The 27505-nt window shown below is 43.4% G+C and overlaps 1 protein-coding gene across 3 annotated transcripts in view; it reads left to right on the plus strand.

The window, feature by feature from the left end:
• PLEKHG1 (pleckstrin homology and RhoGEF domain containing G1) overlaps window positions 1-27505 on the plus strand; it is a 222130-nt gene that overhangs the window by 77123 nt on the left and 117502 nt on the right. The window contains exon 1 of one of the 3 annotated variants that reach the window (XM_079939441.1): window positions 16619-16643. The exons of 1 other annotated variant lie outside the window; for it this stretch is intronic. Coding sequence is in view for 1 of the 2 variants with exons in the window: in XM_079939438.1 (XP_079795564.1) it covers window positions 17324-17402 (79 nt within the window). In the remaining variant the exon portion in view is untranslated. Of the gene's footprint in view, window positions 1-16618; window positions 16644-17276; window positions 17403-27505 lie in introns of those variants that run through there. One more of the 3 variants, XM_079939438.1, reaches the window with a different exon arrangement.

The following is a 27505-nucleotide window of genomic DNA, read 5'->3' on the forward strand; positions in this document are numbered from 1 at the left end:
TTTTGAAGGTTTGCTCTTTGGGGTAAAGAATGAATTACAGATAAGAGTGGAAAGGGGGTAACCAGTTAAGAGCTTTTTCTTTTTCTTTTTTAATTGAAGTATAGTTGATTTACAGTGTTTGTTAGTTTCAGGTATATAGCAAAGTGATTCAGTTATATATATATTTTTCAGATTATTTTCCATTATAGGTTATTGCAAGATATTGAATATAGTTCCCTGCGCTATATAGTAAATCCTTGTTGCTTATCTATTTTAGGTATAGTAGTTTGTATCTGTTAATCCCATACTCCTAATTTATCCCCCGCTCCCTCCCTTTCCCCTTTGGTAACCATAAGATTATTGATTATTTTCTATGTCTCTGAGTCTGTTTTTGTTTTGTATATAGATTCATTTGTATTATATTTTAGATTCCACATATAAATGATATCATATAATATTTCTATTATATTTCCACATATAAGTGATATAATATAATATTCTCTGTCTTACTTCACTTAGTATGATCTTCTCTAGGTCTGTCCATGTTGCTGCAAATGGCAGTATTTCATTCTTTTTGGTGGCCGAGTAATATTCCATTGCATATATATATATCTCACATCTTCTTAAACCAATCATCTGTTGATAAGCACTTGGGTTCTTCCCATGTCTTGGCTATTGTAAATAATTAGGGGGCTTTTCAATAGGCGAGTCAGGAGCTAATGGTCCCCTGCACCAACGGGATCCCTGACATTAAAGAAATTACCCTCTAGGGCACACGGAAGATGAGAAGATGTTATTGAGGAACCACTATTTAAATAATGGGAAAAAAGCATGTGACCAGAAGTCTTCCTCTCTTCACTGCCTCACCTTTTATAAGTGGTGCAAGGATGGTCTCTGCTTGGGGTCTCTCTATACCATGGAGAAAATTAGAGCCCAGCTCCAGAGCTGTCCACATGAATAAATCAATGCCACGAGGTGCTCTGTAGTACTATACAAGTTCTAGAAATTGTTGCTGCCTCCTCTGCTTTCCCCTTTGTTCCTTGAAGTTCCTGGGGGAAACCAGTAGACATTTATATTGCTTGTTCGTGGAGATGAGTGAACATCACAATTAAGGATGATTTTACAGTCGTCTTAGAAGTTGAATTCTTTGAAAAGATCTAATTAGTCGCTCATTTTAATTATAAGCCTATTTTAAATTAAGCCTGTATTTCACAAATACTAACCTTGACGTGAAAAGAGAATACAGAAAATTTTAAGTCATTATTGCTTTGACACATGTGTAATATAATTAGTATAAACTATTTAATATATAAATATATGTAGTAAATGTACATAGTAAACATATAATATACATACATTAAGTTAACTATAATGTATAAGACATATCAAGGAAAGTTTTCAATTATTATTTTAAGTACTATTAAAGCATTGAGGCACAGTATCTTCAGCTCTTTGTTACTGTACTATGATTTTTTTCCTTTGAATGTTATGATAGAAATCGTATCAAAGACTTTAGAATTAGAAGAAATTTTTAAAGCTGAGTAGGTGTACCACTCCTTTTTTTTTGCGGTATGTGGGCCTCTCACTGTTGTGGCCTCTCCCACCGCGGAGCACAGGCTCCGGACGCACAGGCTCAGCGGCCACAGCTCACAGGCCCAGCCGCTCCGCAGCACGTGGGATCCTCCCGGACCGGGGCACGAACCCGTGTCCCCTGCATCGGCAGGCAGACTCTCAACCACTGCGCCACCACGGAAGCCCTAACTTCTTTTTTTTTCACAGAAGCAAATGACACAAAAGCACTTCCGTATCATAGACTCAGGAAATCACAGTCTACCCTCTCCAGAAGAGAAATAGAGGCACAGCCCAAAGTGACTACATTTTTAGTTGATAATTCAAAGAATGAAAAGAGAAAACTAGGATTATTTATTGTTTCTTTGTAGATGTTTAATTTCATTTCCACATAGGTAAGATTATAGTGAAAGGGGGGTGAGAACTCCTCATGTTTTTAGTTTAGGTAGGAGGAAAGAGCACATTGATGGATAAAAAGGAAGGTAACTGGTCCCCTCTGCTGCTCTCCTTTCTCTTTTAATATTTCTGCAGGTAGACTCACAGTATGAGTGTCTGCTTCTAACTAGTAGGAAATAAATAATTCAGCATTTTCTGCTACATATCAACTCTCTGCTTATTTTCCCCCTCAAATTACATATTCTGGCAAGATTTCTCACTTGTTAAAGCATTTAATTATTGTGTTTGGCAGTCATGGTTGCTTGCATTACATAAACAGATGCCTACTTCAAACGCTGAAACGGATTTTTTTCATAGTCTGCCAGAAAGCGAGACTATTTGATGTGCAGTTTGAATGCTGCATTGCTGATTATATAATTTAGGTCTGGGAATAGAATTTTGGCATTTGTCTGCAGTCCTTTTGCCATAGAAAATTAAGCTTTAGCATCCTCTTCAAAAGGGCAAATCATCATGGATACAAGTTCCAAAACCACTGTGAAGGTAAGGGCCATTCTACTAAAAGATCCTTTTATCTTCAAGCATATGCACATCTATCTAGTACTGCATTATTTGTAAACATTCTGTGTAATCTGTGACCTCTGCAGAGCTGTGGCTAACTCAGCCCCCCATCCTGGTCAGTGTTTAGATGAGGAGCCTGCTAGACAAAGTTGCTTTTCTTCTGCCTGTCTCTAGCCAATGCTTGCTACTAGATGCTGAAATATATTCAGAAACACTTCTCGGGGCACTAGACTCTCGTTGAAGGCATATACTCACTTGTACTCGAGTGAAGTTTAGGTAAGCCAAAGCCCTTAATGTACTATTTTCTTTCTAAACTCAGTTTCTAGAAGAAACCCTCCCTCCCCACCGCAAACACAAACTAGTTAGACATGAGGGATTTATTTAAGGAGAAAAGATAAACCTTCAGAGCCGTGTTATGTGATCAGTCCTTGTTAAACCACTTCACCATCTTCTCCTCCCAGAGTCTGGTGCTACGCGCCTTGTGGAGTTGACCCAGAGGCAGAGCAAGAGTCTGAATCATCAGAGGAAGGTTAAATTATATTAATTTAATATAATTAATTAATGGGAACCTGTATAACTTAGAAAAAAATTAACAAGACTTAAAAGAGTTTTTTATTGTTAACCCTGAAGTGATCAGAAAGTTCAGTTAGGCAGAAGTCCTCATCTCTTGAGGAAATTGAGTAACCGCTATGTTACTTAATAACAATGACAGAACTAATGATCTCAGAGGCCAAGCCCTCTTCCCCCGACTTCCCCAGCATCAGCTTGCTACCAGCAAGTTATAGAAGCTCCTCTGAGAATGAAAACCACCGAAATGAGGAGTGGGGAGATGGTTGGGTTCAAGCTCTTGTTACGAAACAGAAACAGACCCACAGACACAGAAAACAAACTTGTGGTTACCAAAGGGGAAAGGGTGGGGGAGGGATAAATTAGGAGTTTGGGATTAACGTATACACACTACTATATGTAAAATAACCAACAAGGACCTACAGTATAGCACAGGGAACTATATTCAATATCTTGTAATAAGCTATAATGTAAAAGAATCTGAAAAAGCATATATATATGTACAACTGAATCACTTTGCTGTACACCTGCAACTAACATAACATTGTAAATCAACTACACTTCAATTTAAAAAAAGAAAAGAAAGGAAACAAGTTCTTGTTACGGATTATTATAGAACTGCGTTTATGGCACCTGGGTTTCACTTGTATTTCAAATTGCATGATGCCAGATTACGCCTCACACCTTTCCTAGAAAAGGTACACACAAATTGGGAACTGTTTCCCGTTTGAAAATGTAAACCCGAAAAACTTTTGTATGAGTTGATGACGTGGCCTGGCTGAGACGTGTAATAATCTCGGGCACCGTTTGGGGAGCTTATCATGTGCCCGCAGGCAGTGCGGGGCAGGTGATTTGCAGGTGCTTTGTGATTTCCCAGGTGCCACCCAGTGATAACAGCTCCTGGCAGCTCTTCTCACTCATTCTTTTTTTTTTTTGGCGGTACGCGGGCCTCTCACTGTTGTGGCCTCTCCCGTTGCAGAGCACAGGCTCCGGATGCGCAGGCTCAGCGGCCATGGCTCACGGGCCCAGCCGCTCCGCGGCACGTGGGATCTTCCCAGACCGGGGCACGAACCCGTATCCCCTGCATCGGCAGGCGGACTCTCAACCACTGCGCCACCAGGGAAGCCCTTCTGGCTCATGCTTGCCGCCTTCATTCCATGTTCCATTACACGCTCTGGAACTTGCCTGAAGGGCAGAAGCAGGACTCCCACCGAATCTTTCAGACACTGCAGCGCGTGCTTGCTTTCACCACCTGCACTGTCTCCGATGCATATGCTCACGCAGAACACTCCTGTGTTCTTGCTCTTTTCTTCTGTCTCTCATGCTTTCCAGGTGGGGGGGTGCTTAGGAGAAGGGAGGTCCTACCCCACAACCTCATCTTTCAGTGTTTCATCTTTCTAACATATTTGAGGGTCTTTTATCCCCTTTCTTTTTTATGGAAAATTCATCTGTATTCTGTTTAACTTCGGTGACACTCTAGGTTTAACTAGGTTCTCAGCCGCTTACTAGCTATATGATCCTGCGCAAATTGTTCAGCCCTCCTGAGCCCCAGTTTCCTCATCTGTAAAGGAATGAGATGTAATATTACTTATAATATAATATGAGTGTATATTATATTACACTCATAAAGGTGTGATACTACTTATTCTTCAGACTGATTTTATGTAAAGCACCTGGCATGGTGCTGGTGTACACCCTTTCTGAGATAGTTTTATTTTAGCCTCTTGTCTATAATGATAAAACGTATTTTCCTTAGTGGAAGATTAAGCACAAGGATAATTTAAATCTAAGGTGATAAAATTAAATAGCAAAAATGAGCCTACAGAAATATTTCTTGCAGATATCATAATAAAAAACCTATAAAATATAGATGAATCGAGTAAAAACTAGGAAAATTATTAACCACAGGATACAATATGAAAGAAAAAAATGTCTAAGATTCAGACCACATACCATAAACGATGTGTATACCTCAACAAACTCTCAGTGGATTGAAGAATCATGGATTTGGAATAGCACAGTTCCAGCTACAAAGGGGAAATTTTTGTTGAAAAAATGAACATTGTGGGACTTCTCGGGCGGTGCAGTGGTTAAGAATCCGCCTGCCAATGCAGGGGACACAGGTTTGATCCCTGGTCCGGGAAGATCCCACATGCCATGGAGCAACTAAGCCCTTGTGCCACAACTACTGAGCCTGTGCTCTAGAGCCCGTGAGCCATAACGACTGAGCCCGCATGCTGCAACTACTGAAGCCCACGTGCCTAGAGCCCGTGCTCTGCAACAAGGGAAGCCACCGCAATGAGAAGCCCACGCACCGCAATGAAGAGTAGCCCCTGCTCGACACCACTAGAGAAAGCCCGTGCGCAGCAACAAAGACCCAATGCAGCCAAAAAAAAAAAAAATTTTTTTTTAATTTTAAAGAATTAAAAAAAAAAGAAATGAACATTGAAAAGGGAAAGATGGGAAAATGTATTTACATAAAATTTAAAACCTTTTAAAACTAAAACAGTGAAGGCAACAAAATGAGAAAATATGCATAGCAAAAATTAGAGACTTGATAACACAGATGAATTTATATAAATGTGAACACAATATCAGATTATAATTAAATAAGTGGTTCAAGGAAACATTCAGCTATTTCACCCAAAATAAAACAAATAGAAAATTAAATTTGTATATTCAACATCAACAAATTTTAAAATGAATTTTACACCTACCAAGTAAATGAAAGTCAAAGGCCAGATCTGAAAAAGGTTATAGGAAAAAGAGATATACTCATGCATTATTGCTGACGAAGTAAAAATACTTGACTTTGGATAAAATCTGACCGTATATAGTAAGAATTATCAAAGTCTTCCTCTTTGATCCTGCAGTGCTCTTCCTGGGAATTTATCCCAAGGATATCATGAGATAAACACTTATTGAACCACTGCAGTATGAGAAGCAGAGATGGGGGAGATAGATTCTAATCTGAAGGAGCGACTAATGCAATATAAAGGCGCTAAAATAATACATGTACAAAAATGTTTTCAGAGGATTCATTATAATGGGGGGAAAAATACAGGATAGTGTCAATGTCTGAAAATGGGGGACTCATCATTTCCCTGAACAACCCACCAGCCCACGACCAAAACGCCTCTCTTCCTCTGCACACACCCCTGTGAGCCCCGTGTCACCTGCACCGCAGACCTGAGCTCCTCCTGACTGCTGTCTCCCCTCACACCCAACCCCAGAGAATCAGTTCCCAAGCCACAGGCATCCCCACTCCAGTTGCCTTTATCCAGGCGACCATCATCTCTTTTTCAGCTGGTCTTCATCTGCCTACTTGCATTCTTACTTCCTCCAATCCATTTACCAACTTCATTTAGTGTCTTCTTTTCAAAACACAGATCTGATCATGGTACCGCTCAACTTTGAACCCTTCAAAACCTTGTCACGCTTCAGGATAAAGTCAAACTCTGTTAAGATATATAAGGCTCTTCATGGCCTGATTCCTGTTTACCTCTATAGTCTTGTCTCTTGTTTCTCTCCCTCTTTACACCTCCTACACACACACACACACACACACACACACACACACACACACACACACACACACCACTTACTACCTCACTACATCGCTTACAGTTCCCCAAATAGGCACCCTGGGTCTTTGCACGTAGCACGCCCTATACCTGCTCCTAACCTCATCCCGAAACTCCAGGCTGGCTGACACCTATTTATTCTTATTTGTTCTTCTGGATTCAGTTCATACATCATCCCTTCCAGGGCATCTTCATGAGATAGGCCACTTTCTGATATACACAGACACAAGGTGAGGAGACCCACCTGTGTCCACAACATCTGACTACCCCTTGCGTAGAATGTTGTCTTTATTGGGAAAGAACTTCTGAATTCTGAAAACACATGTCTGAACAGTCTGTTTTCCATTTAACTTGAGGCAAAATATATTATCCTGCTTAATCTCTAATATGGTGAGTTGTAATACTATCTTTTATACTATTTTATTGATAGTGGTAGCTACAACCATTTTAAATTATCTATAAGAGTTGTATTTCTTTGCTCACTTCCTTGCTGTCTGCAGAAACAAGAACAGATTTCTGGCACTGCCAGATTTGGGAGCCTTCAACAACCACAGCAGAAGAGGAAGGAGGGAAGGGATATACCTCCAGTGGCATCAAGGGGGAGGTTTAGACCATTGGGAGGTGAAAGGAAGGTCACCTCAAGAAGGAGGTGACCTGGTTAAAGCTGCATCTCTCTGAGATTGCCCAAATCCCATTAGCTAGAAAATCTAGCAAGTCAACTGTTCATTAATTTAAAAGTCTAATATCACATGTTCTCAGCAAGAGGGAAACCTTTCAAGGTCTTTTCAGTGTGTTCCCTTGTCTTTAATGTAAATAGTATTTGTGACCCCTTAAATGTTGGTATGAGTATTATCTGGTACTTAGAGAGCAAATGGGGCCCCAGAAAAGGTAAATATGTTTTCTCACTTTTTCTAGTCAAATATTTAAAATCTGCTTCCAGTGAACACCTAAATTGAGCGCTGCTTGAACAAGCTTTAATAATTCTATAAAATGAGCATAGAGACATCGAACTCCTTATGCCATTGATAAACAAGAATTATTTCTTAACAAAAATAATCCACACTAACTTCAGATGCCATAGTAAACAAAAGTTTTTATTTTAGGTTCAGCCTGAATTACCCATCTTGACCCAGTCTAATGGATGGAAGTGGTAGGAATTACTTCTGTGCAGACAGGGTTAAAGACTAATCCCGATCAATCAGCGCCTTGTAATTAACCCACATACTCTTTTTAAAAGAGAGAGAGAAATGTTGGCCCTTCTCCAGTTTAAGGTTATGCGCCAATCTAATAGAGAGTTCTACAATTTTATAGGGTTCAGTTTCAGGGTAGAATTACAAATAACAAAGGTTTTGCTGTAGCAGATGGTTATTTCCAACTGCCAAGTGTTGAGGCTTTCTTGGGAATCTGTTCTAACCATCCATGAGCAAATGTATGAATATATGAATTAAAAACAAAACATTTATGTGCCTTTATGCTAACACATATATATGGAATCTAAAAAAAAAAGGTTATGAAGAACCTAGGGGCAAGACGGGAATAAAGATGCAGACCTACTAGAGAATGGACTTGAGGATACGGGGAGGGGGAAGGGTAAGCTGGGATGAAGTGAGAGAGTGGTAGTGTATATATGGACATACATACACTACGAAATGTAAAATAGATAGCTAGTGGGAAGCAGCCGCATAGCACAGGGAGATCAGTTCCGTGCTTTGTGACCAGCTAGAAGGGTGGGATAAGGAGGGTGGGAGGGAGGGAGACGTAAGAGGGAAGAGATATGGGGATATATGTATATGTATAACTGATTCACTTTGTTATAAAGCAGAAACTAACACACCATTGTAAAGCAATTATACTCCAATAAAAATGTTAAAAAAGAAAAAAAAATATGTGCCTTTTAAATATGGCTTGAAAACCTGGGCTTTATCATATTAGGTTAACATTGATATTGCAGTTTTTAAAATCAGACATCTCTGAATACCAATTAATTGTAAACTGGAAGTCAGTCTATATGTATCACCTTTCATTTCTGAGAAAATAGATAATAAACCCATGAAAAAAAGGACAACAATCTTAATAATTTTATAAACCAATATATTAAACAGATTCTTATAAAATTGCATATATAAATGAAGGTGCCACAATAAGGGATAGCAGCCTTACCTTACTTTGATGTAGAGGAGAAAATAAATATGAGAATTGGATTTCCCTGGTGGCGCAGTGGTTAAGAATCCGCCTGCCAATGCATGGGACGCGGGTTCGAGCCCTGGTCCGGGAAGATCCCACATGCCGCGGAGCAACTAAGTCCGTGCACCACAACTACTGAGCCTGCGCTCTAGAGCCCTCGAGCCACAACTACTGAGCCCACGTGCCGCAACTACTGAAGCCTGCGCACCTAGATCCCGTGCTCCACAACAAGAGAAGCCACCGCAATGAGAAGCCCACGCACCTCAACGAAGAGTAGCCCCCGCTCGCTGCAAGTCGAGAAAGCCCCCGTGCAGCCAAAAAATAAATAATTAAATAAACAAATTTATTTTTTTTTAAGTGTGAGAATCTTTTTTGCCGTATATTAAGGGTTAGGCATGAGAAGGCACCATTGCCTCTTCTTTATTCCGGTTGCTGTGTTTTTAATAAAATACACATTTAACAGTTTTTAATATATTTTAACCTAGGTTTTAATCTTAGAATGAATACTAAGCTGCAATGAGATGCTTAGCCATCTGTTAAACTTCCTGAGCTTTATGTCTCTGTTCAGCAATATTGGTAGGATTTCTAGGGGCACAGACGAAGTGAATCTTACATCTAAATAGGAGATCAATATAGGCAGCCCACATTTCACCACAACGCTCTTTTTGAAGAATCCATATAATAAAGTGGGGGTCATGACGTAGATCATATTTTCCCATGGGAATGTTTTTATAATTACCAGCTACTCTTTTAATCCAATCTTAGCATCTAATTATAACAATAGCGTGTTTTTAAACATTACAACAACTGTGATAGAAATATCATACACACTCATTATACCAAAGTCTCCAATGCACTATGGCTGTTCACTCATTCATCCCACAAATGCTCATTGAGTGTGTACTCTGTGCCAGGCACTATTCCAGGCTCTAGGGATTTGTTATGGGCAAAAAACACATGGTCCCCGCCCTCATCAATATTACAGGGTAGACTAGTGGGGGAGATGACTATAGACCAAATAATCATTGCAAATTATAAATGCTAGAAAGGAAAAAAATACAGGCATTGCCTTAAGGAGGTGGTCGTTGTAGAGAGCTCTCACAGATCAGTAGTAGCTGTGGGGGGAGGTCGTTCATGGCAGACGAGCAATGTGGAGAGACCACGACTCCCTAGAGGAACTTAGAGAAGAGCAGTGAGACTGTAGTGCTACAGAGGCTGGTAAGGTGAGCAAGGAGGCAGGGACTAGACCTGTGAGGAGTTGGAGGCCGTGTCAAAGATTTGATCATTGTCCTGGAAGAAATGAAAAGCATGGAAGAGCTTTCAGTTGATGGGGTAAAGGTGGGCTGACATCAGATTTACAATTTGAAAAGTTTGTGGTGCGACAGTCCTATACCCTCCAGGGTGAACATTATACTAGTACAAATGAAAGACGAGCAGGGTAGAGATAGAGGAAAGCAAGTGCCGTTTGAGAGAGTTAAGAAGTTAAAAAAAAAAACAAGAATTGGAAGTAGTAATGGTTTGACCATCTGGAGCAAAGGTGGAAAGGATGGTTCCAGAATTTCTGGCTGGTATATCCATGCACATGGCAGTAGCATTCAGTTTCCTGCGAAATCTCAAAGCTGAGATATCAAATAGTCACTTGGATGTACTGGTCTGTTGCTCAGATGTTTGGGCCAAAGGTAAAGTCGGTGATTGGATGGTCCTGCAAAGGAAACTGAAAAAGGATATCAATATAGGTGGGAGGGAAACCAGATAATCAGAGATCATGGTCCCCGGGGGAGGACAGTGCTTCAAGAAGGGAGCAGTCACAAGTGTCGGATGCTGTCAAGAAGTTGTAGGAGAAAGAGACCGATAAATGGCAGTGGGATTAGGAAGCATTAAACTACAGAGAGCTGTTTGGGTGGTTGAGGAGGGTGAGGGGAGAACTAGATTGGAGTGACTTGGGGAAGAAATGAAGAGAAGTACAGATAAGCCATTTGTGATTTTTTACCCTTGAGGAGAAGAGACCTACAGCTGGAGGAGGAGGACACAGGGAAAGTCAAGGGAACATCTTCTTAGATGGGCAAGTCTGAGCACGTTTTCTCTACTCTTAGGGCGGATAGAGAAGAGATGCCTTTGATAGTGAATGAACATCTCTAAACACCAAGACCTGCTTGTGTATGTGAGCATCCAAATTCCATATGAATTTACAAATACGTTTTTCAGTGATTATCAGCATTAGCAGAAACCACACGTGCGTTAATCTTTTCCCCATGTGCGACCTCTACAACACTGAGGACCGTACGTATGGCACAGGGGAGTTGTGCTGTAGCGCTTGGTTGGTTTTGGTACAGCATCCAGTTCAGAGCCATTCAGCTTGGGTTGTGGTTATCACTTAGAGAAAAGAAATGAGGTTAGAGCATCAGTATTTTCTTTTCATTTTCCTTTGCCTTAAAATTTTGAGAATTTCCTCCACGTTTCTCTTATTGAGAACTCTGCAAACACCAATGGCTCCATGCCCTCCAAGTTTAGAAAATAAGTTTTATTTCCCATCCCCTGCAGCAGTTAGCTATGTACAGCTATCGTCCCTAAATGCAGCACTTTGATCCAAAGTCCATCGCCAAGTCCAGAGCAGAATCTCAGTGGTGTCTGAGTGAGAGAACCAAGCGAACCCAAGTCAGCTGGAGGCCCTATAGCGCGGGGAGACTCTCAAACCTGTGGATGAGCTATCTGAGTTCAGATTTTGCCCCCCTCAATTTCCTCTTGGCCTTGAACGCAGAGTAGAATTGGAGCAATTAGTGCCGCCTGGATCTGCCCGGCATTTACTCATTTGAAGTTCAGTCTCCTCAGGCTGTGTGTGCAGAACTTGCTGCCTTGCGGCGCTGTTCCAGTCTTGTCATCTGGAAAGCCTGTAAACCCAGACTCTCCTTTTCCTACGCTGACTCTTTGCCTCAGTGCACCTGCTTCAGCACCCTGCACTGTGTGGGTCAAGGGCAGGCAGTGGTTGCCTGCCTCCGAAAGCCTCCGACCCTTAGGCTAAGCCCACACTTGCTGAGGCCACCCAGCCGTCTGCTTAGGGGGTGAGGCCTGAGCCCTGCTTGGGAGGCCTGATGCCTGCAGGCCTGATGCTCTTAAAAGAGCCCCTCGCCTGTGAGCAAAGTCATCTTCAGCTGAGTCAGCTGGCAGAGTCAAAATTGCACATGGGATAAAGCTTAAAGCTGCTCACCAGATGACCCCAAAAGCAATGGCACGACCATAAAAGCCAAGCCTGGCACAAAACAATTTGCTGTAAATTGCCGGGTAAACACCAGTGGCCCACACTTGGTACAGCATCTGCCAGAAGCATCAATCTCCAGGAGTCATTTTGCTCCCCAAATGCCATGTCCAGGAGCCAACCCACCAGATGTTGGGGCTTGCGGGCAAAGGGCAACTAAGACCCTTTCCTTCCATCCAGGTTCTGAACCAATTTGAGAATTTGAAACAAAGGAGCAAGGCAGATGGAGACTAACCCCCCACCTTTATTACTGATAAGATCGACCTTGGATATCGCATCTTACACCTGTGGGCAGGTGAGCATCCTAATACTACACTCAGCCTCAGAAGCCTTCCCACCAGTGGGTTGAAGAGGGGCAGCCTTCCCCACATAGGAGCAGAGCTTTCCTGGGAAGTAAAGCAGAACCTTGCTACCTGTGGATAGCTCTCTGCCACCGGAGCCAAAGGGTAGGGCTAGACTACCCCTGCCCGATTTTCCCTCCTGTGTTTGCCGATCTAATTTCCGATTCCTGCCCCCAAGAGAAATGTGTGTGAGGAGTCAAAGAGAGACCTGGAGCTCTTGGAAGCCCACCCAGATGGAAGAAAACCTCAGGAGCCAGGCAGAAATTCTCCACACAGCCCACCCTCCACCCAACAGCTCCTTCCTGAAGTAAGAGCTGAGGTCGCCTATCTGCTGCAGAGATGGAAGCCATTCTTAGTCTGGTAGCTCAAAGCCCTTTTAGCAGTTGACAACCATATCATCACATTGTGCATTTACACAATCAGCGTTTTCTGAGAGCCCCCTGTGTGCCCAGAACCAGGCCCTAAGGGGTTACAAAGAAGCATGTGGCCGATTCAGCCCTCATCCTCTTCAGAAGGTGGGTGGGAACAGTACCTATATTTCTGAAATTCAGAGAATTGTTAGTAACTCATAGACACCATAGGAAATTGGAAGCAAACATCCATGAGCTGAGTTTGTCTTGAGCCGTATTGACCTTTTCAGAGCCTTCAGTATGATTCTGGTTTTCTAGATATTCTGTCTAAAGAAAAAAGTGTGTTTCCTTCCCCAGTGTGCCCGTTTTCGTGAGTGGAAGGGGAGGGTATCTTATAATAAGACTGACAGGGGGTGGAGGGGGGAGGTGACCTCATGGGCTCGAGGGCGAGCCGTTTCCCCTCGCGTCCCAGTGAAAGGCGCAGTCGGCCTCCGGCGGGCCTCTGTCAGGAAGTGTATGTGTGGGAACCTGGAAGGGTGGGGCTGCCCTCTGTGGGCAGGACGTTACACTTCTTCCTCTTCCTGGCCACATTTCCCACAGCGGTCATGGTCACGGCTCAGCTTCCTGTCAGGGAAAACCCTGCCTACTGAGCGTCCACCTGCTACAACCGGCAAACTAAGGACAGCAAAGTATTCCCTGCTGCTGCAAAACCTTGAGTTCCCATGCAGACCCCTTGATCATGGTACCCAGGGCCTCAGACATCAGAAGCAAAGACGGAGCCGTTCTTTGTGGGGTTGAGGGGACAGGAAGCTGCTGCCTCGGCCGATCTTGTTCTGGGCCAGAACCTCACAGGCGAGTGAAGTGTGCGAGTCTGGGGTGGAGAGAAGACGAAGCAATGTCATGGAACGGCAGCTGCAGCCAGGGTGGCCTTGGGGTTAGAGCAAGGAAGGAGGCTTCAGGGGAGGGTGAGGGGGTCGGGCAGCCCAGTGGGTTTGGAGACGAGGGGTGGGCATTGATTCTCCTCATCCAGCAGACTACAAGCTGGCCACACACACTGTGCTGGCCGCAAAAGTACTGAAGGTCGCAGACTTCAAGAAGCCCGCAGTCAAGGAAGTTCGTTTCTTCAGACCTTCCTTGATCAATTCCAGGCTGGTGAGGTCATGGAAACACCCTAAATGTCCATCAACAGATGAATGGATAAAGAAGATGTGGCACAGACATACCATGGAATATTACTCAGCCATAGAAAGGAACGACATTGAGTTATTTGTAGTGAGGTAGATGGACCTAGAGTCTGTCATACAGAGTGAAGTAAGTCAGAAGGAGAAAAACAAATACCCTATGCTAACACATATATATGGAATCTAGAGGAAAAAAAAAAGGTTCTGAAGAACCTAGGGGCAAGACAGGAATAAAGACACAGACATAGAGAATGGACTTGAGGACACGGGGAAGGGGAGGGGGAAGCTGGGACGAAGTGAGAGAGTGGCATGGACATATATACACTACCAAATGTAAAACAGATAGCTAGTGGGAAGCAGCGGCAGAGCACAGGGAGATCAGCTCAGTGCTTTGTGACCACCTAGAGGGGTGGGACAGGGAGGGAGGGAGGGAGATGCAAGAGGGAGGAGATATGGGGATATATGTATATATATATGTATAGCTGATTCACTTTGTAATAAAGCAGAAACTAACATAACACTGTAAAGCAATTATACTCCAATAAAGATGTTAAAAAAAAAATTCCAGGCTGGTGGGGGGAGCTCGAGAAAATGCAGGCCCCCCGGCACTGTCATAGACCTAGGGGAGCAGTCATTTCAGGGCGAGCCCTGGGAATCTGTATTTTATAAGGTGTTTCTGATGTGCAGTGAGGTCTGAGGCAGCTGGTTGAGTGGGGCAGACGTCCATGGCCGCAGCGGAGGGGGACAAGCTCTGTGGTTCTTGCGCCCGGGGACTGTGAGAACAGAGGAGCCGTACCCACGGGAGGGTTCAGGGCTGGGGTCTGGGGAGTCTTATTTCAAGTATCCGTTGGCTCCGTTCACCTCCTTTCTCACGTATGTCCGTCTTACCTTGGTGGCTGATAACAACAGCTGTGCGGGGTCCTCAGAGTCTGAATTAGGGCAGTTTGCTGTGCTTCTGGCCACGAGCCCTGTGTCTCCCACCATGGACTTCTCATTGGCCCACTGGGGACGGGTGTCTGCAGGGATCTCATATACGTGGCAGCACTAATGATCGACCCTCAAAGAAAAGCTCCATCTGGGGGCATTAGTGGATCTCTAGAGTCTTCAGAGCAGATCTTTTGCTTCCAGCATCACTGTGTTATCTCCACCACCTCACCCTGAGGATGGGGCCGGGTGGCTTCTGCTCCTCCTGATAGCTCCTCTCCTGGAATCCCTACCACCCTGCATTCCCGCGTCTAGTCTCCTACAACTGGACACAGAATCCCCTGAGAGATGACTCAGGGTAAATGCACCCACCACGTTCCTGCCTCCTGACCGTCCCCTGATGAATTGCAAGTGACGCTGGACCATCCTCAAGACCCCTGCTTAATCCCTCACCTCTAAGCCGGGACCAGACCCCAGGCTCCAGTAACTGGCTCCCTGCTGTCCTTCCTTGATGCCGCCCAACTCCCACAGGGGGTATCCCCAGCAGAAGGCAGGTTCAGGCTGTCTTTGTGACTCTGGGGGTCCCCGGAACTGAGAGACTATTGAAGGCTTCTTTCCTCTTTCCCCTGAAGGGCAGATGGCATTGCTCCCTGAGCAGTTCTCCCCTGAACCCCAGCAGAGCCTGGCTCAGCCCTGGGAGGTGGAGGGCGCTGCCCACGGTAGAGGGAGCCCCCGCTCCAGTGAGGAAGTGGGAGACGCACCTCAGGGAGAACCAGGACCTGTCCTCTCAGCAAACGCTGCCCCTCCCTGACCGCAGACTCTGCCCCAGGTGCGTGTCTGAACCCCTCCTGAGGTCAGGGAACAGAGAGTAGAACCAGCAGCTTCCTACTCTTAGACCATTTCAAATCCCATCCTTCATTTCCACCTTCCCTCCATCTGCCATGATACCAAAGTTTTTCTGCAGTTTGGAAAAGTCAAAATAATAAGCAAATGAGGGCAATTTTGACTAATTGAATCCATAAAATATGTATCCCCAAACACTACTGCGTTTTAGTACACTGGAGGCTCTTTAAAAGAAATATTGTAAATGGATATGGAGGGATTTGGGGAATTTCCCCTCCTGCAAAAACAGTCTTGAGCCTATTAGATAAGGTATAGCTGGGGAAGAGAGGAGTGAAGCCAGGTAATGGGTCGTTCCATCTACTCCAACTGTGTAATCCGTAACAGTCATTAGGACAGAAAATAATATCAAAAGCCTCAGCCTGCCTATAATTAATTCAGGCTAAATGAATATAGCATACCAAGGGGGTTCCAGAACTTTCTACCCCTTGCCCCTCCCACAGCTTTAAGGCAATCCTCGGTCTCTAACCAATGTGCACCTGGCATCTTGGCCAGGAGGGGGCATATGTGAGCAGTGTACTCTATGCCTGACGTTCAGGTCCCACCCACCAGTCTGAGGCAACTCCAGCTAGCTCACCAGGAGAGAGAAAAGAATTAGGTCATCGGAATCAATTCATTTTTTTAAAGTTCTCGAGTATTGACATGATTGTGAATTTTTATTAAATTCCCTTAATCAACTTTCCTCATCCACAAAAGCTGTTATGATTCTGTGACGTGAACACCCAGACATTAGAAATACTTTTCAGAAACAAATTCTGTTTATCTAGACGACTGGTTCTCTTTGGAAAAACAATTGTCTGATAGCTGTTCCAATTTAGGAGAGAAAATAAGCTGGGAAAAGAGAAATAGATACACAGGTACGTGCCCCCCTCCACATATACAGTCATTTTTGTCTGTTTGAGGGGGTTGGTTTTTTTTTTTTAATTTTATTGAGGTATAGTTGATTTACAACGTTGTGTTAATTTCTGCTGTACAACAAAGTGACTCAGTTATACATATATAGCTTCTTTTTCATATTCTTTTCCATTATGGTTTATCACAGGTACACAGTCTTTTTTTTTTTTTCTTTGCGGTACGCGGGCCTCTCACTGTTGTGGCTCCTCCCGTTGCGGAGCACAGGCTCCGGACGCGCAGGCTCAGCGGCCATGGCTCACCGGCCCAGCCGCTCCGCGGCATGTGGGATCTTCCCGGACCGGGGCACGAACCCTGCATCGGCAGGCGGACTCTCAACCACTGCGCCACCAGGGAAGCCCTACCACTCAGTTTTGTTTTTGCTGTTTTCTGCTTTTTCTCGGCTCATCTCCCACTTTCCCTGGGCCTCCTGAGGGAGGATCAACAACACAAGGGTGAGCGTGTGGGTGGAGGACAGGGCAGGTGGAACTGCCCGGACCTGTCTGTCTGGGGTGTAGCACCATCGCAGGTGGATGGGATCCTCCTGACGGTGGCAGCCTGACAGGGCTATCTACCCCCTCCCGGCCGCCCAGCGGGGCTACGGCCACCTGGGGTCCACAACCGTGGTGGGAGCTCTGGTCAGAGGATGGAGGAATCGCAGCTCTCCCCGAAGGGCAGAATCCAGACTTCTGTTCTCCAGAGTCAAGATGGAATTCAGACTCAGGGTAGGTTTGTGAATTTGCTATGACTGCATGATTTCCTTTTTAAAGAGTTCAGGAAGGTGATAATGAGCTTACAAGCTTTCTCCCCCTTCAAATAGAGTTGACAAATCTAGAATCTGCTTTTCTTCTTAGGTTATTATAAATCATGGCTAACTCATGGCAGGAGGTTCATTTTCTCTTTTCCTAGTCAAAGACACAGGGACGTTCAGTGATCACACAGTAAGAGATCATTATCCCCCCTTATTTTCCTTCAAAGGCTTTTATTTTAAGATGTAATCCTTGTTCTATGATACGTGTATTTGACTAATAAGACAGAAAAGGTTTATTGGCTTTGGCAAATTGTAGTCTAAATCGTATCACTTTATTACCTCTGGTATGGGCAATGGTAAAAGTAGTTAGCTTCTGTGGATAAACAACAAGGTCCTACTGTATAGCACAGGGAACTATTGATATTTTCAATATCCTGTGATAAACCATAATGGAAAAGAATATTAAAGAAGGATGTCTGTATGTGTAGAACTGAGTCACTTTGCTGTACAGCAGAGATCAGCACAACATTGTAAATCAACTATACTTCTATAAAAAAAAGTAGTTAGCTTCTGGGTTTCCCCATTAATTATATTTATTTTCTGCTACTTTTTGTTTTGAGGCAGCAATAGAACTCGTGACCAAAATGTAGCTCTCCTGTTAACTTAGCTCCAAATTTTTGAAAGAAATTTGCATTGGAATGAAAAACTTTGGAAATTCCTAACCTCATTCTGCTCTGTCTAGACCTTGGACTTTTTTTTCTCTTTTTAATTTATTTACTTTTTTTTGGCTGTGTTGGGTCTTCGTTGCTGCGCGTGGGCTTTCTCTAGTTGCGGCGAGCGGGGGCTGCTCTTCATTGTGGTGCGTGGGCTTCTCATTGCGGTGGCTTCTCTTGTTGCGGAGCACGGGCTCTAGGCACCTGGGCTTCAGTAGTTGTGGCACATGGGCTCTAGAGCGCAGGCTCAGTAGTTGTGGCGCATGGGCTTAGTTGCTCCGTGGCATGTGGGATCTTCCCGGACCAGGGATCAAACCCATGTCCCCTGCATTGACAGGCAGATTCTCAACCACTGCGCCACCAGGGAAGTCCCCTAGACCTTGGACTTCTTAATGATACTTACTTAGAAGGGAACTCTTTGGTCTTGCTGATGAGTGACCTATGAGAGAAGCACGGAGCTAACAGAGGAACCAGGGGTGAGCCCAGAAGGAATCAACTCCCAGGGGTGTTCTGAGCTGGACTGCTGCCCCTCAGAAGGCTTCTATCTGACCCAGAGCCCTGAGAGGTTCCCAAGCAGTAACTGCTAACCGTTCTGTCATTTCAACAAATATGTATTGGAAGCCAGTACGTGCCAGGCATTTTTCGAGATACTGCCTTACTCTGGCCTCTTGCTAACCTACAGTGGAGAGGTATGAAAATCAAAAGTTGTCATTTGTTTTGTTCTGATGGTGGTTTCCAACCATACTTTTCAGGCTGATGGTATTCAAGAAGAATCAAGCCAAGGGACTATTGTGAAAATGGTTTCACAATAAGTTTATTCATGGCAGATAGTCAATTCCTTATTTAACCAGATATGCAAAAGATAGAAGGCTCAGCTGTGTTCTAAACGGCCAGAAGAGTTAGTGATTATTGGTAACATCTGGCCTTCAGAAAGAAGTGTGAATCGTAATATTTCAAACATTGAGCGCCCAGTTGTGCTCCTAGTATATTTATTTAACAACATTCAGAGCTTTACAAGATGACAAAGTAATATGCTAACATGTGAGGGATTTCTTTTAACGGCTTTACTGAGATATAATTTACAGGCCATACAATTCACCCAATTGAAGGGTACTATTCAATTGTTTCTGTTACATTACATTATTCATTAAGTTGTGGGAAAGTCTATATAACACAAAATTTGCTCTTTTAACCATTTTAACGTGTACCATTTAGTGGTATTAATTACATTCATAATTTTATACCACCATCACCACTGTCTACTTGCAAAACTTTTTTGTCACCCCAAACAGAAATTCTGTAACCATGAAGCAGTAACTCCCCATTCTCCCCTGTCCCAACCTTTGGTAACCTCTAACCTACTTCTTGTCCCTAGGTATGTCCCTATTCTAGATATTTCATGTAAGTGGAATCATACAATATTTGTCCTTTCACGTCTGGCTAATTTCACTTAGCATAATGTTTTCAAGAGTCACCCACAGCATGTATCGGAACTTCATTCCTTCTTATGGCTGAAGGGATAGTATGTTTTCATTTCCTTCTGTTTTATTCTCCCTCCCATAACTATACCGTAATTTCTAACCTGCTCATAGAAGAATCTTCAGATATTTTTCAGTCTACTGGTATTTTTATATTTATTTGAAGTCTGAAGAGACTCTTAGGAAGGTATTGATTTTCAGTTAGCTCTTTAAAGGCAGGGGCCATAGATTCATCTTTTTAAAAATCTTTTTTATCCCTAATGTCTAGTCCAGGTCCTGGCCTAGAATAATTATTCAGCAAATCTATCTTGAGATGGACAGATGAATAGTTTATAAGATTTTACTTTTAGGTACCAGGAAAGAGATTTTAAATAAAAAATAATATAACCTTTATGCTTTAGTTCTTTATTTTCTGGAGCAATGCTATTTTCTTTGGACGTAAAAATTGCTAACTGCAATTATTTCACACTCCATAGATCACTGAATATCAGAGTAGATGTGTTATATAATATAAATATTTAACTGTGACATGTCAAAAGTTAACTTAGGAAATCTGGTAATGCCCAGTTCATACTAATTTAGAGACTATTTGGTGGTGTTTTGTTTTGTTTTGAGGGTGATCTGAGTATCCCAGCTGCTAAGCAGTGTGGTGTCAATCAAGTCTTCTCAACTCACAGCTGCTCTTGGTGCTGTCTACATAGCTATTCTTTCTCAGTGCTGGACTCAGGAACTGGGAACAGTGAAACGGAAACAGAAGCTGCTACAAGTCGGAGAAGCTCTTAGACACCTCACTGGAGCAGGGAAACTGGACACGAGGGTGGATGTGGGTGATTCACAGTGTTCACCTTTAAATACAAAATGTAACTATGTTTCTGCCAGCTCTGTCCAAATAAGTAAGGATGTATGTGCACGTATGTATGGGCAGTCCACCACTCAGCGCACTAAAATGTGTTCTCGTTGTGCTTTGACTATTCCAAAAGTTGTGAAGGACATGAGAGAAAGGAGGAGGAGCGCAAAATGAAGCCCTTGGACTAGGAAGTAACTCATCCAAGGACACCTTTTCTGTATATGATTCCCCACCCCCTTTCTCAATATCTAACCAAGAATAAACATTTGCACATTTTATTTTTTTAATTTATTTTATTCAAGTATAGTTGATTTACAGTGTTGTGTTAATTTCTACTGTATAGCAAAGTGATTCAGTTATACATATATATACATTCTTTTTCATATTCTTTTCCATCATGGTTTATCCCAGGATATTGAATATAGTTCCCTGTGCTCTACAGTAGGACCTTGTTGTTTATCCATTCAATATGTAATAGTTTGCATCTGCTCATCCCAAACTCCCACTCCATCCCTCTCCTCCCCTCCCCTCCTCTCCCTTGGCAACGGCAAGTCTCTGTGTTCTCTATGTCTGTGAGTCTGTTTCTGTTTCATAGATAAGTTCATTTGTATTTGCCCATTTTAAGTTGCAACTAAGTGACTTGCTTTGTTGAGTGAAATCATGCCCACTTTAGTGCATTTCAGAAACTCTGTTCTTCAGTGAAGCTCCTGTGAACACCCAAAAAACCTGGCCGTGTTGCTCATTTGCAGGATAGCTGAGGCAGCACCCACCATTCACTTTGCCTGTGATCCTCCCTCCTTATCTAGATGCTGAGCTCGGTCAGAGCTCCATGGCTTGATACCCTAAATCCACCATGGCCAGTGTCTCTATAGGGTAGGCACTCAATGACTATTTGATAGCCGGGCCTTCAGAAACATGACTGCAAAATGTTATCAAGTAAGGAGCCTGGTTTTCATAGACGGCCTGTATAATCTATCTTGATGCCTTGTAAGTCATACCAGGAACTTAAGTTAGTATTGCTTTTCACATTTCGAAGGCATACAGACTACCATTGGCCTCAATATAAAATAATAATTTCTGACTGTTGGACTCTATACCCTGTAGTCGAAAAGAAACCCCTTCCTTCCTCATTTCTCGGTGACAGCCTGTAATCATCTTTGAGTAATTTGTAAGATTCTTTCTAAACCACCATTTCCTTCATTATGTCGGCTGGGGAACAGCTTCTCCTTGTATGAATGGAATGGTTCTCATTCCTTTCCAAGCTCAACCACCCACCTAGTAAGAAAAGGTAGCTGTAAATCTCAACCAACTTTCTTTTTCGACAATTATTCTGGGAGCAAAGTCAGATGATAAAGTCAGCTCACCACCAAATATTTATTGAGGACCTGGGAGAAGTTTCAGGTAACCATTAAAGAGAATATAAGTTCTACCCAAACCTGACTCCCCAAGTGCTTTGTGATTTCCATACTTAAGGAACGGTGGGAAGAGCATCCCCAGGGCAGACACTAGCCTGAGCAAAGGCCCAGAGGTATGAAAAGCTAGAGTATCCCTGGGGAGTGTTGAGTGTTCCAATATGGCTGCAGTACCTGTCCAGACCCTAGAAGGCCAACTGCTAAGATAAGGAGTATCTGCTTGATTCGTAGACCATAGGGAACTCTATCAAGCTTTCCTGGCAGAGAGTAACCTACATTCTGAGTTTTAGAAGAGAGCCATGTAGACATGGCTTGAGGAAGCAAGAAATTGAATTTAGCAAGATATTATTAAAGAGGTCATTATAAAGATTCAGCCCCAAACTATGAAACTGACAGTAAGGAGAGGAAGGATGGAAAGAAGAGACAGAGACTTAACTGATTCCGTTTTACGGCCTGTGGACCAGGTATCATGGCAGTTGTTTATTAAGCTCTATTGTCTCAATGTCTGTCCCCATGGGATTTTAATTTATGGAAGCGACTGAGAGACTAATGCCACTAAAAGATTTGTATTACTTACATTTCCCAAGGGGGGTGGGGGTGGCTGGCATGCCATGTGGGGCCACATGGGGAAGCACCAGTGTTGGCCAGGAGGCAGAAAGAAATGAGAGGAAAGCCTAGGCCAAACTTTATTGGGGTTTCCGTGGGATTGCCCGTGAAGGGCAGGGCAGGGTCCACAGTTTAGGATTGACTCGTTTGAATAATTCCAGCTGGCCTTGGAGCATAGGGGCTTCCCCTGGTTGTCTGGTACCTGGCCCTGGGGTTTTGTGTGAGAGTTAGATAAGGGAGTGGTTCAGAGATCACTGGATCACAGGGGAGAAGTAAAGAACTTTGGCTATTTGTTTGGTCCTACAATTAATGGATACTAAATAGACAAATACAGAATCTAAGAAAACACGAGTGTGAAGATCTCTCTATATATCAGGACAGTTGGCTAAATGCTGTATATGCATTATCTCACTTAATCCTCTCAGCGATCTGCAGTAAGTACCACATTGTCCCCATTTTACACGTGAAGCAACTGAAACCTAAAGGGGTTCAACAATTTACCCACGTTCACGTAGGTAATGATTCTTCCAGCCAGATTCAATCCTACTCCACCCCCTGCTACGAAGCTCTGCCCCACATAGTCTTCTCCACTCGATTATTCCTCACTCTGGGCTCAGGATGTGAGACTAGTCCTGCTGAAAAAGGAGTGGTGGAAACTTATAGAAGCTTCCCCAGGGCTCACTGGACTGGGGAACAGAGGCGGATTCATGGGGTTTACTGTCTCTCTGTAAGTCTTCCTATTTCTACCTGCTTTGTCAGAATAGTGTGAAGAGGTATTTGCCTACTGGTGGCGCACCATTCAGCACGTTATAATAAGCAAATAAATAAAATGTGTGACTTAAGCACTGTCTCCTCCCTTCCCGGAAACTGATTCTTGACTTTTGGCTTTTTTCTCTCTGATCATTTTAACTCTGGGACTTGGAAGCTCTCGTGTCAGCAAACAAAGCCTTTGGCAGACTCTTTTCCCCCCCGTGTCATGAGCCAGTGATCCAAATTGCCTATGCAGGAGGCTCTGAATTCCCTGGGTTAGACTCTGAGGTCCTGCATCAGTAACTACCCCGTTTGGTCAGTGTCCAGCACAGTTCCTTGGATCAGCCAACCCGGTCTGCATGAGGTCTGTCTCTTCACAGCTTCCATGGCTTTGTTTCCTAACACTTGGCTGCCTTCTCAGCACCTCTCTCCACACATCTTCATGCATCACTTCCACGAAGAGCCAGCTTGGTGCTCAGCCTCTGTAGGAGGGTGTCCACAGCACACATAAATCATGCAACCACGTCCAGGAAGCACCTACTTGGCACAAAGCCATGAGGGGGACACAGAGCCATGAGGGGGTTACCAAGCCATGAGTGGCCCCAGTCAGGATCTCAGGGAGCTTGTGACTAGCTGGAGAGGCAGGGTGAAATGGTAAAAGATGCAAATAACACTTCAGAAGATAGAGGCTATGTCACACAAGAGTTCAGAAGTTATTCCCCACCAAATTGGTACCGCTTCGTATGTAGTTATTGCTTCACTCATCTACATCTTTCTACGCACTCCTGATACTTTATCTGGGAGCTTTCACTCTTGAACTGGGCTGTGACCCATCAGAGAGAGGCATCACAAGTCTAGTTTATAAGAGCCTTTGCAGAAGGAACATGGCAGCAATTCCTGTTTTCTAGCCACGATTAGGCCAGTTATGCGGGAACAGTCCCTGTCCTTACGTGCAGAGCTTGGCTGCATGGACTTAGCATAGCAGAGGGGGCAAATGTTTCAGCCTCAGAGTTAGACTGTCTGGCTTATATACCAGTTTTATCACTTCATTGTTATATGACTTTGAAAGTTACTTCATCTCTTTGTGCCTCATTTTCCTCAAGTGCAAAATAGGGATGATAGCAATACCTACCTTTTAGAGTTGTTATGAGAATTAAATGAGATAGGTTTTTTTAAAAGCGTAAATATGGTACCTGGCAAATAGTAAAAACATATTACTGTGTGGTCCTCATGACTGAGTGATTCCCACCTTTTAGAGGTTTTCTAGTTGATTCCTAGTAACTGGAACTGTCTTATCCTTATAAGTCATCAGTTTCATTAACCTTCTCTGCTAGTAAATTTTACAAAACCAAAGTTTAAAAACGAGCACAAGCATTTCCCCTGGAATACTGGAATTGTTGGTATTTTATTATTTCTACCTGGACATTTTAATAGCCAACAGTGGCTTTGAAAAGAACTAGGAAGACATGCAGCGTCTGTCAGTCTCCATATTGGAGTTTCTGTTGTGTTTTTGTTTCCATGTGAACTTGATTTTTTCTAAAGTTTATAAGCCTTTTGCTGCATGGTGAGATTCAGCAACAAGTTTCTGGTCCAAAGAGCAATATTTGTCCTCCTTGAAAATCGACCCTGGTTTCCATTTTCTTTACAGAGAAGTTGCTCAATGCTTTGTGATTCCAGAACGTGGTTTTAGCTTGAGGTTTCCACAAATGTAATTTTTTCATGTGTGATCATTTTGAAAAACTATTTAAAAGCTGCAGATATAGCACATTGTCCTTTGGCTTTTGTTTTGTTTTGTTGGTGGTTTTATTTTTTGTTTTGTTGATGCTGAGTTGCCTTCAGTTGGTCTTCGTTTGAGATAAGGGGTAGAAAATATTAGGATTTCACTACAAAGATAGCTCTGATCTATAGACTAGGATCCTAGACTGCAGAAAGTATTTCTTCCTTGTTGAGAAAACTGTTGATTCCCCTTTCCTTGAAATGTTAAGGTACAGGGCAGTGGTTAAGGACACAGATCTGGATAGAATCCTGGCTCCTGTGCTTCCACTTGCGTCCCTTTGGACTTGTTACATAGCTTGCCTAAGCCTCGAATTGCCCAGCTTTGAAACTGGGACAACTGAATTCTTGTAAGGGCCGGATGAGACCTTGTCATTCTTATAAGGATCACCAAGCGTTCATGGCAGTGCTGAACAGACACAAGCTCGCCAACATCCATGACCGCTGTTTCGCAGAGGTCCGACCTGAGAGTTTCTATGAGGAACTCTACCTGGCTCTTGAAGTTTTCTTGAAAACAAAATGTGCCCCTCTTGAATGGAGGAGATTTCATGTGAAAATATCTGTAAAGTAACCAAGGGTGCCTACTGAAATCACTCTAGAAGGGGGAAGGAACCATTAAAAAAAAAAGAATTCAAATTTAGAAGCTTCACCTTCAAAAAAGGTTAGTTTTTCATTTTCTTGACCACTTTCACAGCCAGTCAAATGAACCTGGGTGCTCTTTATATAAGTTATGCAGAGAGCACAGAAAACAGGTATTAGCCTAAAATAGTGTCCAAAGCCTCGGCTATATATCAAGATGGTGATGAGGGAGAATTCAGATCACAGAGAATATTTTAGAATGTCTTCCCTCTGTAAATATTTTTAAAAGCCCATATATCTTTAAAATTTTTTCTTTGATGGCTTAAGTTGAAAGTCTAGAGAGTCTGGCTGTGGAATTCATGCTAAAACCAGGAGACCGAAGTGATGCCCCTGGCGGTGATCGCTCTGTGTGGAAGATATTTCCCCCCCTCTCCCCAAAGCCCTGAGCCACTTTAAGGCCTGCGGTGATGGCAGGCTGCCAGCTCTGGGGAAAAAAAAAAACCTGCAGTTTTCATTTGAAATCAGAGGATGACATTTAGACACTTCTTAATCTTGCACCAAACACTTCAACTATCTAGTTACACACACACATCACACGAATGCACACATGCCTGTCCTTCTTCGGGCAGCAGCAGTGCTGGGTCCAGGGTCTGTTTTCTTCAGCTCCATCTCACTGTGTGGGTGTTTCTGAACAACAGCATCGCTATCCAAAATGCATGAAAGGAATCTTTAGCCAACCAGGAGTTGAAAAATGAATCACTGATTCATGAGCATCATTTTACAAGTGCTTTTTTAAGTCCAAAATACAAGAAATCATCTGTGCAAAGGACAAAGGTCTCAAGGTAAGTACTCGTAATGTGTTGAGACGGAGTCCCCGAGTGGTGTTATGGTGGGTGTCAGAAATCAAACATGAAAGCTGTTACAGAAGTGATTGTCTCCTTACTTGCGATCTGTAAAACAGAAGACTTTGTTGTATTTCCAAGAGTAAAATTACTTTTGAACTACCAAGAAAATATGCAAAAATTATGCTATGGCCAATGAAATATTTTTTGGTTTTGATTATTTGGGTGGGTTCCAATGATATACGTGTGTGTGTGTGTATATATACATATAGTGCTAAATTTTGCTAAAGATTGTTTGGAAACCATATGTTATTACCAAAAGTACTTTTTTGTTTGTTTGGTTGGTTGGTTGGTTTTTTGGCCCTGACGCATGGCATGCGGGATCTTAGTTCCGCCACCAGGGATTGAACCCAGACCCCCTGCAGAGGAAGCATGGAGTCCTAACCACTGGACCGCCAGGGAAGTCCCTGGAAGTATTGAATAATTTTAAATATATGAATACTTTTAAGCGTTTAAAAATTTCTCCAGGAGCTGAAACAGAGTATATGTGATGATTTGATTCTGAAAGAGTAAGGATCATTACAATCTGTCAACTCTGGAGCTTAAAAAACATGGATACAATAGTATATTTTTGATGACTTAGGCCACAGAACAATTGGTCATGCCTTAGGCATTGGAGACAGAACTGATCTTGGAGTCAAGCCTACAGCTCTCTAGCTGTGTGCCTTGGGCGGGTTATTTGAGTTCTGTCTCTGTGTCCTCAGAATCTTTGAGGGGGCGCTGAGCTTAGGGCCCCAGCCCTTGAGGGAGTGAATCCTGGGTGGGCGGGGGCAAGGGGAGGGGAGTGGGGAGATTTCAGGACACTCAACTGGGATGTGAGTCAGGGCGCCTGGGGATGGGGTGGTGGCACCAGTGTGGTCCAGGACAAGCTTCTCCTATTTCAGAATCTTGCTCAAGGCTGGCCCAGGAAGGGAGGAGCCTTCTGTAGGAGTTCTGCTTGGTCATTTAGAATTCAGATGACCCCAGCGGAGGTCGTCAGCATTTTGAGTACCGGTGGAGGCGAGTGTGGCTTCTCCA

The sequence above is a fragment of the Stenella coeruleoalba genome (genome assembly GCF_951394435.1).
Source record: "Stenella coeruleoalba genome assembly, chromosome: 12".
Classification (NCBI taxonomy): domain Eukaryota; kingdom Metazoa; phylum Chordata; class Mammalia; order Artiodactyla; family Delphinidae; genus Stenella; species Stenella coeruleoalba.